This window comes from Pleurodeles waltl, chromosome 10 (assembly GCF_031143425.1).
Source record: "Pleurodeles waltl isolate 20211129_DDA chromosome 10, aPleWal1.hap1.20221129, whole genome shotgun sequence".
NCBI classification, from domain to species: domain Eukaryota; kingdom Metazoa; phylum Chordata; class Amphibia; order Caudata; family Salamandridae; genus Pleurodeles; species Pleurodeles waltl.
This window is the reverse complement of record NC_090449.1, coordinates 155,924,209-155,938,071: the sequence shown is the minus strand read 5'-3', so window position 1 is coordinate 155,938,071 and position 13,863 is coordinate 155,924,209. Positions and strand designations below refer to the sequence as shown.

The 13,863-nt window shown below is 40.2% G+C and overlaps 1 protein-coding gene across 1 annotated transcript in view; it reads left to right on the top strand.

Moving 5' to 3' along the window:
* Nucleotides 1-4,006, top strand: part of LOC138262393 (vomeronasal type-2 receptor 26-like) — a 34,185-nt gene extending 30,179 nt beyond the window's left edge. Inside the window, exon 4 of the mRNA XM_069212295.1 lies at nt 2,824-4,006. Coding sequence (XP_069068396.1) covers nt 2,824-3,719 — 896 coding nt within the window. The 3' untranslated portion in view covers nt 3,720-4,006. The remainder of the gene's footprint in view (nt 1-2,823) is intronic.
* Nucleotides 4,007-13,863: the final 9,857 nt, after the last annotated feature.

The following is a 13,863-nucleotide window of genomic DNA, read 5'->3' as shown; positions in this document are numbered from 1 at the left end:
AGCAGGGTGGGCATAGCCCTGTGATGTTAATGGAGGAAGCCAGTATACCGGGCTAAACACATGGACTGAGTGAGTGGGTACTTGGAACTTTGAGCCGTGCATTGGAGGGATGGTGCCCGAAATGCTTTATGGTGTTGCAACATTTCTTATACAGTATTATAGAATTAACCAAAATCAGTAGAATGCACGCCCAGTTATTGCACATTTCCCACATTACCACTGTCCTCTAAATGTGAGATAGAGCATTAGGTACAAGAACATGATTAAAGCGTTTACAGGAACAAGACTTGCAAAGTGAACTTCTGCCAGATCAATCCCTCCATCAGTAAAAGGGTCCTGCATACAAATTTAACACCACCCCCAAAGCTGACCTGCATGACTGGTGCCAGGTGCTGAGAGTGCGGAGTCCATAAACTGTAAAGAACAAACAAAAGTGCAGCCAATTCCGTCCCAGGATTACAACAAACAGACCACATCACACAAACCTTGGAACTCAGAAACTGATGCCTGATGAAAGGCAGGAAACAGCTCAAGACGCTAAGCATAAATTTTTTTTAAAAAAAAGCACTGCATGGCTGTGGCCTTCACTACATTAGGGATAGGTGTATACTCTTTAAACTGACTAGACATCGTATTTTAATGGTCCACAATTAACTTGACTTCAAGCCAGTGACTTTATTTGTATTTGTTTATGGTTTTTCTGTAGTGCTGGTCTACCTGTATTGGGTGTGAGAGCCCTTTTACAGTGTATTTGAAATTTTGTTTGAGCAAACAGGTGTACAGTTCAACATATTTGATAAGTAACCTTTCCTATCTAGATAATTATATTTTACTAAACATAAATGTATGTATGTATGTGGTATTTATATAGCGCAAACCTAGCCAAAAGGCAGCAGAACACTATAATGGGTTAAAGACAAGTGTAAATCAACAAGTGATAGGAGAGGTAGCTGGTTAGCAGACTGTTAAGGCATTGTGACGTAGTGTTCTTTGAAAATTCAGTCTTCAACTCTTTCCTAAATTGGAGCAGCGTTGGTGCGGTACTGATGGATACTGGATTCAGCTCCAGATCTTGGGAGTATAGATGTAAATGACCTGCTGCACTGTTTTTCTTTTTTCACTCTTCTTACTCTGCAGTCTGAAGGAGTCCTGGCAGTGGGTGTGCTAAGATATACCAACAATAGTGAGCTTATTTCCAAGAAAAGCAGGTGTAGTGGTTGTGGTGGTTTTGCGAATGATGCTGTGGTTGAAAAAGCTACTTGAAACAATCAGGGATAATTAGTAAATATGTCAGACCGTTGAGGGTAATTGGAGCAGAGAGGAAACAGGTTAGGATCAAAATACCAGTCAGCTAATTGAGCTGCACATTTAAGTATTGTTTAAAGAGAAATGTTCTTGGATTTTTTTCTGAAGGACCCAAATCTTTTTCACATCTTATGTCATCCAGTAAAGAGTTATTCAGTGTGGTAGCCATCCCTGTGAATGCTTTGTGTAAGGCATGCTACATTTTGATGTTTTCTCATAAGGCTTATCTGTGGAATCTTCTTAGCACTCCCAATTTACATTTAACTTTTTGAATTTATATTTGGACTGAAACTTCCTGTTCTTGTTGGTGTAAGGACTTGCTCCCTCATAGTGACCTGCTGGTCCACCAAGCCACATGACCAAGGAATCACTGGCCATCTGGATACCCAACTGCCTTTCCCTTAAGTATTTCCTTGAAGACCTCTGAAACTGCTGTAAAGTGGTGTGGTCACTAAACAAAACAATCTCCAGATAAAACAAAATTAAACACAATACTACAATAGACATTTTGAGTATGGTCACCTCTGCTTCTCTGGCAAACAATAAATCATTCCACTTTGATAACCTGAGGAGAGATTTGTAGGTATGCCAATTTCCCAATGTTCACTTAATGGGGAATATTTTACAGTTTACCCCGTTTGTAGGGTTATTTTTATACAAGCAGGCACTGTTTTAAACATTCTGGGTAGTCATTTGAAGGATTCACAGTAAATTGTAGGCGAACAAGTTCCTTTGAAGATTTGGTGGGGGGAATTAGGTGATTTGAGCAAACTGAAGGGGGCTATTGCTGGTGATCATAGGTGCAGAGGGACAGTGAGGAATGTGTTGTGTGTGTCCTAGAAAATTATGATTTTAAAGAAATCGTAAGCACAGTTAATAGTGGATATGCTCCAGCACAAAAGGAAGGTAAATAGCTAACCAAACAGAATAGCAGCTGATATAAAACTGAATTGATTGAGGAGATAAGGTCACACTTATAGGAAGATTGAGCTGTTTAATGACCTGTTGTGGTGGGATTTATGGTTCTAATTGTTGAGGTGTCGGAGGTCTGCTGGCAATTACTCCACGTTTGGGGATGGAGACACACGTGCTTATGAAAGAAAGTGATGGTGGGAGTGTGTCAGGCCTGGATATGTGGTGCGGCAGAGTGCAAGTGGAGAAACTTGGAGTCAAAGGCTGACTGAAGAGTCTTGTTAAAAGAGTCATGTGTGGTGGACAAGGGAGGTAGAGCCACGTCATTGTGTATCTTATCAAGGCTAGCAGGGTGGACATATGAGTTAGAGCTTGGCCAGGGTCAGACTCGCCAGTAGTAGGAAGGGAGTAAACAAATACTTCAGACCTAACATGATTCTTTTTTTAACACATTTTTGTTTCAGCATAAAAATATTTGCATTTCAAAAACATGGTTTTAAGAGACCCATATCAATATTAAGGGCTGAGGTGTTTTCTACCTCCTTATGTTTTTATGGATTGTGCATAACATTCTCTCTTTTACATTTCTTCTTCTTTTTCTCCTAGACATGGAAAACTGCGTAAGGTGCCCTAAAGATCAGTGGCCCAATGAGAAGAAGGATTCATGTATTCCAAGGACCCTGGAGGTTTTGTCTTATGAGGATCTGCTGGGTGTTCTGTTAGCCTTCTCCTCAGTTCTTTTTTCAGTAGTAGGAGCTGGTGTTCTAGGGATCTTTATAAAACACCATCACACCGCTCTTGTAAAAGCCAACAACAGAGACCTGAGCTACATCCTCCTTATTTCTCTAATACTTTCCTTCCTTTGCTGTTTAATATTCATTGGCCGACCTGTAAAAGTAACATGCGTACTACGACAAACAAGCTTTTCAATTGTTTTTACCATTGCTGTTTCTTCCGTTCTCGCAAAAACCGTCACAGTAGTGCTGGCCTTCAATGCCACAAAGCCAGGCAGCCAGCTGAGGAAGTGGGTTGGACCAAGACTTGGAAACTCTTTAGTCATCTTCTTATCTTTGGGGGAAGGTATAATATGTATCGTGTGGATCATCCTCGCTCCACCTTTCCCAGACGTAGACACCTCTGAAATGGGGAAGATGATTCTGCAGTGCAATGATGGCTCTGCTGTTGCTCTATACCTTGTTATTGGCTACATTGGAGTTTTGGCTCTCCTGAGCTTTCTTTTGGCGTTCTTTGCCAGAAGGTTGCCGGACTCTTTTAACGAGGCTCAGCTCATTACATTCAGTATGATGGTCTTCTGCAGTGTGTGGGTGGCCTTCATCCCAGCCTACCTGAGCACCAAGGGCAAATACATGGTGGCCGTGGAGATTTTCGCCATCCTGGCTTCCACTGCGGGACTCCTGGGTTGTATATTCATTCCCAAGTGCTACATTATTTTACTAAGACCGGATCGCAACACGAAAGGGTTTCTTGTTGGCAAAAAGTGAACAGTTTTTTACTCATTAAATTATAGCTTAACTATTGATTCTTATCCTATAAGACAATTATCATCCTCTTCTATAGAACATAATTGTGACTAGTGTCTCATAAATAAACATAACTTAAAAAAATGAAAACTATGTTCATTAATTCCCCTAACATCCTAACTGCCCATGAAATGTAGCTTCGTTGTGTATGTGCCCCAATGAACTTTCCTTCTCTTTTTCTTTACTTAAACTTCAATGAAACGCAGTAGCATGCACACACAGAGCTCCTCATCTTCCACGTCCTAACCGACCTTACATGATGTGACATTAATCACTTTGCTTCAGGAAGGTGCAGTGCTTATATAAAGTTAATAAAAACCACCCTTGACTTGGAGTCCTTCAGCAGATCTGATACTAGAGTCTATTAGCCTGAACAGAATGACGCCACTCTACGGTTTCTGAGCGGGAGCACATTTCACAGGTCTGTATGCTTGTTTTATCTGCATGACATGTGGGAGAGGTTTCTGTTCTGTTCTGCCGGCAGCAGAGCTGAAGCTCCTGCCATGTGGAATGTGGAGCTGTGCAGAACTATGGGAGAAGCTTTGTCAGCGGGGAGTTAAGAGCCGGAGAGAGAAGGAGTGGAGGTCAGGAGCTGTGTTTATTTTGACAATGACCCTGAAGATGCCCCTTTACAGGTGGAGCTGGGCAGCTCTTAAGCAGAGCACTACCCAGGACCTGTCTCAGATTTACCCTTAGAGACACTCCTGAGATGAGACCATAAACCGTGTTTCAGTGACCGCCCTCTCTCTTCCGTTTGAGCTCTGCAGTTTGAAGGACGGAATCACACAGGATCTATTTAATGCCAGAACAAAAGCAAACGTGTTTCCCTGCTTTGTCCTTGATGAGGCAGCCAAATCAGGGAGGAGAGAGAAAGCGAAGAATAACCGAACGAGTGGGACGGTGGTGGAACAGGCAGTGAAGTGTATTTACTTTCACAGGGAACAGAAAAAGTGTGCAGTTTCCCCAAAAAAACTTACTGCCATGTAGGAGGTCGAGGAAAAGGAGAGTATTCACTGCAGCTGAGAATGAATTTGTGGAATAATGGAATGAGGAAATCTCACCATGATTTATTAAATATAATACAGTACTGCAAGGGAATTACATTCCAAGAAGGTTTCCTTTTTTTAAACATACCCAATATGTTTTTACCTTCAGCGGAATAACTTTTCAATGATTCATAAACCCCAATAGGGCCACGCATATATCCATTACATCTATAGTATGTTAAGGAACATGGAGTTTAGCACAATCTTTCTTTCTAAATGCCCCCTTTTAACGCCTGCTTTGCACCATTTTTTTGGCACCCGCCTTGCATACATTATACCTGGCACAGGCATAATGTGGCACAAGGGGTTACAAAGTGGCACAATGTACGGTGTGGCGATTTTTGGCCTTGTTCTGCCACATTCGCGCAAAAGAAATGATGCTAATGTGACGCAAGGTGGCTGTAGGCCCGCTTAAATCTGGGCCATAATGTCTTACACCCACTCCAGGGCCGGGCAGTGTTTTATTAAAGTGAATCATGATATTTCGTATGTGCGTGCAAATTGCCATTTTTATAGAATAAAACGTTTTTAGGTATACTCATCGTGGAGGCGCTATTATATAAAAATAAAAGTTTACTATGAAATTGTATATTCCCTGCATTCCTCTGTTGGTTAACATATAGGTTCCAAGAGTTTAGGTCGACTTGACCTGAGGTAACAGATAATGAGAGCCCATCCCCTGTTTCAAGCCATTAGGTAAAAATAGAATGCTCAAGTCTGACTGTAGACTGTAAGAGGGCTCATACTTGATAGTGCATAGTGACAATTAGTAAAGGTGGAAGTGCTGGTATATACCCCTCACCAAAATACCGTTGCACTATATATATAGAGGCAGAAGCAGGCTTTGGTCTAGTAATTGGAGACCATAGTTACTGGTGGCTGTTGAGCATTCAAGATGGTGGGACATAATTGGCTGTTGATGAAACTGTAAAGTTGTGTGGTGTAAATACTGCCCTAAATCGCATTAAGCCAATCGACAAGCCTGAATTCCTGGAAGGCGGTTTTGTTGGCTGTTCTTTAGGGAAACTGTAAACATGGAGCAAATTAGAGAATGTTAAGAGCCTTCTTTATACTAAATCGGCTCCAATACCATGCGTTTTTATGTGGCATTACTGAAAAACTGCAATCCTTTCTCGGGGTGCCAAAGAGGTCTGCCCTTCCAAGGATGTTATATGTCTCCCTTCTTCAATCCAAATTCGAAAGAAATTGCCTCAAAAAAGTCAAGAATTGTTCAGCGCCTTTTCTCCATATGTGCTAAAAAGGTGTTTAATGTAGTTAAATCTGTGTGTGCAATTTCACATAGCGTAGCATTTTTAAAACTTAAGTATCATCTTCCTACATACCTTTTTCCTTTCATCTTTCAACTTACCCCCCCAAGTAGTAGAATTGAAGTCAGGAGTTTATACAAAATATCTACTTGAAAGGATCAGGGTGGAAAAATGAACAAGCATTTGCAATGTAATGCGTCTCGCATTTGCTTGAGTTACAGCTATTAGCGTTGTAAATTCCTCACTGGACTTTTCTTGTCAATTAAATTGAAAATGAAAAGTAAAACAGTTGATATAAGCGAGCCGATTCAAAGTGCCATGTCCGCCATGAGCATGAGCGCGAAGGAGGGACACAAAAAGAAAGAGAAGTTTGCTCGCAGTCAAACGTGTCAGCAATCGTGCAATTATCCATGTAACAGGGGCAGTCTACAAGGCGGTAACAAAACCGCCCCAAAGAGGGAAAAACGTAAACATTTACCAATTAGCAAAGGATTTTGAAAAGGCAAGCCCACAAAGGAGTGAAAGTGATGGGCATGCGGTGGGTGTGGTTAAAAGCCCACAATACTTACAACAGGTCACGAGCTTGCGTGCTCGACCTAAAAATTACACAGATTTCACAATCTGAAGCCACAGACAGCAAAATAAGGCAAAATTTAAATGTTCATTCTAATGATGTCACACTCAGTTTACAGAGACCTCACAGTTTGCATGACAGATTACACCAATATTGCACGCTCATGCCTCAGGAAGCAGTACTCATAATGTCATATAGTTATTATTGAGTATAGTTGTTGATGAAATGCTCATACACTAGTCATGACATTAGAGGATATAGCAGGAAGCGGCCTCTAGCACCAATAAGACATCTGTAATGAGTATTCCAAACTTCGGGTGATCTTTACATTTCAGCTTCAAATAGCTCTCATCCACTGGGGATAGAGCTAAGGCTTACGGCTTCAAGCAACACCTTGCTACAGTGTAAACTCCTAGTGGCCAGAGTCTAAAGAAAGGAGTCCCTACACTTCCTCCTTACACCTCCAACTTCCCCAATGTAACCTACTCATTAACTATTTCACTCCACTGTGCAACCACCTAGTCCCTAGCCCTTCCCAAACGGAGTCTATCATTCCATTCTACTACAATGTCAATTATTTCTCTCACCTTGCAGGACTATATTCCTGCCTCCAACTTTATCCCTGCACCTCATGCATCCAAGAGGCATACGTCTTTTGCACTCCATTTCTTAAACTCATCTCTCCCATTTACTGGTCCAGCTTTCCTCCATGTCCGTCCTTCACCAGCAACTTGTCCGCTTGGGCCCCTCACATTGATTCCTTTATCCATGTTCCTTGTCTTGTCTGCCATCTTAGTTTTAGGACAGCAGTATGTTGCTTTATATGTATATATGGGTACAAATTAATCTTTCATAACTATATTTTGAAAATGCACCCATTGTGTTTGCCCGCATCTACATAACAGTTTCTGGAAATGTATGCATTTTCTATCAAATATAAGTTTTTCACTTTTGACAAACAAACTTAAAACCCCTAAACAATGAAAAAACATTTTCATCTACTAGCTTATATCACAGGTTACAACAGATTCCAGGTTTTAAAAACAACTGGATGCATTCCTCAGAACATAACCCCAAAAATGATGATTAATAGAAGAGTTTTACTGTCTGTCTTCTGCTGAACAGAAAAACATGGGTCACCGTATGATACTTGTGAGGTTGGGCAATGTAGGCTCAATACAGATGTCTTCCTAGAGAATGTCTCTGCAGCTCCTCAATCTCTGCTGATCTGGTCATTCCTGGCTCTTTTGTCAGATGGACAGCAATGGTTTTGTGACTCCTAGGTATCTCCTTCTACTGAGATGACCTCCATACACAGGCAGAGCCACCTGGGCCTTGGCAGGTTTGGCTAGGAGGCCTGCTCTGCTCCAGGCAGCAAAGATTACTCCTTCAACTGGCAGAAGGCCAAATTTGCTCCAGAGACTAGGGCTTGTCCACAGATCTTAAGAAAGAATGTCTCCAGGAAAGGGTCTGTCCACTGTGTAATTCTGATCAGCAGTGTTATCAGGATGCTTCTCGAAAAACAAATCTGTGTCCAAGACAGAGAGGAGAAACCTGAGAAAAAGTAGCGTCATTCAGAGTACCAGCTTCTTTTCAGAACTGGAAAGGATGTCCATGTATTATACTTTCTTACAGATTCCTCTATTGATTCCTGACCCATTTATAAACATAGTGAGTTATCAGACGAGGCAGTGCATGTTACGAACATTAACATTGTCTAGATTTTATTTGTTTTTAACACACCAAATGCAAATAAAATAGAATTACATTACAATTTTCTTTGGTTTTAATTTACGATTGTATTCACAATACTACCTATTTTTCAACGATGTTTACAAAACATTTTATTCACTGTATAACTTTTTCTGTATATCACTATAGCACATATCATTTTTTGATAAAAAAAACAAAACTTTGTTATCATGTTGTCAAGCAATAGTTCTAGGGGGGAACTCCATATAAACAGTCCATACCATTTGAACCTGAAACACTGTACTACCCTGATGTATATTCACTCATACCATGAAGGGTGGTCATTAGGACATTTCTTACTACTTGCTCACTGGCACACGAAAAACAACTTCTGTTTAAAAAAAAAAACACGTTGTGATATTTCTGCCCAATAAGCCCCTGTTGTGTTATGATTTATATATAAATTCTCCAAAGAGACTTAGGTGTTCCTAATCATTATAGTTCTCACCCTGCCAGTGGGGTTTAAAGGAGGATCAGTCATGAATGCCCACAATGACTTTATTTATTGATATTATTATATTATTGAATCAAATGTTTGAAATAATAGTTTGCTAATTGTAAAGTGTTATATTTGACACGTTTTAAGCGTTGCATGTAGTGTAGGAAACCAAAGTCCTATGGCATAACACAATTAATCAAATTTTAATAATTTATGGTGGTTCTGCAGCTATCCTCTACTTGTTTAAAAGTGATTACCCTGAAACAATAACAGATTTGTTTAACATGTATGTTGAAAACGTTGCTTAACATTGAAGAAATGTAGTTCCTCGTGATATTCATTTACATGTGTTAACAATTTGTTTCATTTTGCATTTTCCAGTAACATGGAGTTTGGAATGATAAGGGTTGGATTAACATTATAGTCTGAAAATGTTATTGTGACAGATTTTAGTGTAATTTAAATTAAATGTGCCATGAATGTATTTCTTTATTTTTGCTGAACTAGGCCTCAATAACTATAGTCCCCTGAATGTAAGAAATAGTTTTCCATTTTTGCTAACATGACATTTCTTTTAGGTATTTCATACAGAGAAATGTTGGCTTGTAAATAGATATGCTATTGTCTTATTCATATGGAGCTTTAGAAAGTAGCCTTAAAAGGTACACTCAGAGACTGAAAAGAAATGTGACTGTCCTGATTCAATCATGTTACAAAGTCACACGGAAACCCAAGGATGTTTGCCTTCACAGGATGGTCTTAGGAAAGAATGTGGATGTTACAGATTGCCCGTAAGGCGATGAGAGGCTGGAACTGGAATTTTCCTGATCAGAGGAGGGATAACCAATGAAACTTTTGGTTTTAATTAGGACTTTCACTTATGAATGGGGGAGACCCATCCTGACCCCAGGGAAGAATTATGCTGACAAGCCTAAACACAGATTTACCAGGACTTTGAGAGGTATAGTCCTCTAATTCCCTTTCCCCATGCTTGCTGAGTGTGGCTTAGGCTAACACTGGATTCCCTAAGAAAGCTCTTGACCGAGCTTCTGATGTGCTGACACCTTCCTTGTTTCCCAATTTTTGCCTTCTTTTGTTATCTTCCTTTTGCTCTTGATGACAATTTTCCAAATTATTTTTGTTCTAATTTGGCTTTTCACTCTTTATCCTGGTGTCCATTAGATTGGAATATATGTATTCTTAGGTTCCTTTAGGAAATTCCTGATCACCTTGGTTTATTTAATCAGAAGATATACGGTTGCCCTAATGTGTGACAGATTGCACCAGCGTTTGTTGTCCAAGCACCAGAGTTTGTTGTTGATATTCCACATTGCTGTCTCTGAACTATTAGTCTGCCTTATGTTAGCACACTTACAGTTCTTCCGGTGTTATGGATTTCCTATTGTCATTGTGTACCTTTACAGGATCTTTTTGAAAATCGTGTACATTAACCTGAGTGTTAAACTGTAATAAAACACTTTAAATTGATTTCCGACTTGGGTTTTCAATGTATGGCAAAATTGATAGCATTGTTTAATATTTGATTAATGTTGAATAGATTTGTTTCCTATTTCTAGTTTTAGCCCTTTGCAGGATTTCAAGACCGTCAACCTAGTTTAGAGCATAACAGGTAAATGCACTATCAGAGCTGGTAGCTGAGGACGGTTCAGTCCTTAGGGAGATAAAGATAGGGAATTTAGGTTGTCCCATTAAGATTTTGTCCCAGACCAAATTCTGAGTCCATTGTTAGTTCAGAAGATTAATGGTGTTTCAGCGTTATTCCTATGCAGCGGATGTGTGAGTTTTAATGCAGTTGTGCTTTTCATACCTTGTGCGTAAGATTGCTGTGAAGTGTTTTTCAGAGTTTTCAAAGCTTTTGTGTGAATGTGTCGCTTGCTGCTAATAAATTGATACACGGGTCTGACATGGCCTAAGATCCCGGGATAATGCACAAGTGGAGAAGACACTTGGCTAATTTATTGTTGTCTGCTGTGTATGGGGGTTTGGACTTGAAATGTCATCAACAGTATCAGTAATTTCTAAGTATGATTCTGAGAGGTTGGTATTAGTGAATCCTGAGTATGTCGGAAAGTGAGCTCCATACATTCTCTGTCCTGAACCTTTAGTGAAGCAGATGAAGGTTGCTATTGAAAACACTTGCATTTTCAAATTTTGCATTTAGGTTAGAGTGACAAAGTGATTACAATAGAAATTTTAAAGGAGGGTGAGCTGCTGCAAGTAGTGAGACTGATGTCACACTGTGTCACGCTTGATTAGGTTGGTTGGTGTAAAACTGCACTGGCATTGGCTGTGAACATCGAGCAGAGGATTGAGGGTGTAGAATTACTTCCTCCTTTGTAAATGAAAAGTCAACTGTGGTAAATTGGATTGTAAAAATGAAATTCTTTAATGCAATGAAAGGTTTAATGAAGGGTGGTGAGTTTTTCCGGTTCGAGAGGGAGTGGAGACTCCCCCAGAGGGTACACCAGGTCATCATGTAGGTCTCCTTGCATGTTTCTGGCTTGAACAATGGCATAAGATTACTGAGAAAGAGGTTGCGTTAGAATTTCCACATGGAAACCTTTAATTTCAGAATAATTGAGTGGTTGAGTCCAATTTCATTTGAGATGAAACCAGCTCCTAGCCCTGCACAGTTTGAGGCACTTAATACTTGGGAACCCATGGCACCTCAAAGACAGAGAGAGAAGTATGAGGGAAGAATGAATAAAGCAGTAAGGTCTTTTGGAGAGGCTAGATGAGATGAGCAGCAAAAAGCTTGGAAATCTGACATAATTGAAGGAACTAGATTATATTCTGCCCTAGTAAAGGAAAATGAGGGAAAACCCAAACCAAAGGAAAATAAAGAGAAGGAAACAACAGGTGATAGTAAGAACAAGGATGACAATTGTGAGAGTAATTCGGACAATTAATTTATAAATTAATTGTCGTTGAGTTGTCCACTATTATATAACACAATACAGACAGGATCAGAAAACGTGACAGTTAAAGATGAGACATCTGACATACCTACTGCACCAGTACAACCAACCACAAGTCAGACAGGACAGGCCTTAGGAATGACAATTCCTCAGAATTCATTATCCACTCCAGATGCATTGACAGATTCCGTGGCAATAGGTCCCATTTTTCCATTATATGACCCAGAATCAAGAGGAAATAATACACATTGATTACCAGCTATCCCTAAGACAAGCAATACCCCAGTTAATCAAACTAATTCAAGTACCTTCACAATCAGAAGACTTTCCACTGTCCTGAGACAAATAACCCCTACACACACAAAATTCAAATCAGACCACTAATTGAATAGGATTTTTTCCCAATGCAAGGCTTTCTGAAGGATCACCTGCATTTTCCCTGTCCCGAGATGATACTACCTCTTATAATAGCTATAGTACCTTTAATAGAAGATTACTAGTATATTTGTCAGAATCAGAGATGTCCATTGCAAACACTCCAGATCATGCAAATTCAATCGGTTCAGGAAGAGAGATAATACTTAACACACCAGGAAAGGGGTGAGGTTTCAGTTCAGGGTTAGATGAAAGCTTTGTAGGAGGCTGGCCTGGCTTATAGTGGGTACCTGATGGTACGTACACCTAGTGTCAGATCCAGTTATCCCTTATTAGTAGATTATTAGTGTTCTAGCAGCTTAGGCTGATATAGGTAGCTATAGCAGAGCAGCTTAGGCTAAACTAGGAGACATGCAAAGCTCCTACTATACCACTTATGTCATATAGCACTATATCATAAGAATCACAATACTCAGAGATACTAAAAATAAAGGTACTTTATTTAAGTGACAATGTGCCAAAAATAACTCAGAGGATATACTCCTGTAAGAGGTAAGTAAAATACACAAAATATACACACAAACCAAAATCAGGTAGGTAAACAGTTAGAAAAGTAGTGCAAACACTGTAGAATACAATAGGATGCAATAGGCCTAGGGGCAACACAAACCATATACTAAGAAAATGGAATGCGAACCACTTAGGGACCCCAGGCCTAGTGTAGTGTGTAGAGGGTTGCTGGGAGTGTACGAAAACACTAAGGGTGTCCAAGATACCCCAGGCCAAGACCCTAAAAAGTAGGAGTAAAGTGTCCCTACTTCCCCAGAAACACACTAAAGTCGTGATAGGAGATTCTGCAAAGACCACAACAGACTGAAAAGCACTGAAGACGGATTCCTGGACCTGAAGACCTGCAAAGGATGGGGACCAAGTCCAAGAGTTACAAAAGTGTCCGGGGGGCAGGAGCCCACTAAACCCTGGATGAAGGTGCAAAATGGCTACCTCCAGGTGGGAGAAGCTGAAGATTCTGCAACAACGGAAGATGCCAGGAGCTTCTCCTTTGCAAAGAAGATGTCCCACGGCGTGCTGGTGGATGCAGAGTTATTTCCATGCAGAAAGACCGCAAACAAGCCTTGTGAAAGATCGTTGGGAATACAGCTTCTTCGAGTGAGACAGAAGTTTATTTAAGAGATTCTTGCAGTAATAAACACCTCAGCCCACAGACGATTCTCTCCCCGTCCTCCTTCTGCCTCTTCAACCCTCCAATTGTCGTAGTCTCCTTGGAGACACTCACATTCCAATAATCATTCCAACTTAGAATACTTAGAATACCACAGATCTTCCCCTTGTTAACAAAACTAAAAGCAGATTTGTAATTCTAACTCAATACAATATAGAAGAAAATAATGCAATTATACAATCTTATGCATTGCAGACATGTGAAAGATTTGCAGACATGTGAAAGATTGAAGCTCTTTTCCAACACGAACAAATAACAAAGTTACATAAATTGTTACTTTGAGGTCACAAAGTCTTCTAAAGACTTAGGACGTCTATAGACTCTTGAGCTTCTCCTCAGTGCACCATCCCATTGTTCACACTTTTTTTCACTCACTTTCGCAGAATTATCTTCTCCATCACCAGTAACTTTTACCACTCTCCCAATGTTCCATATCCTATGATCTTCTGTCTTCACAGAATTTTTCATGACT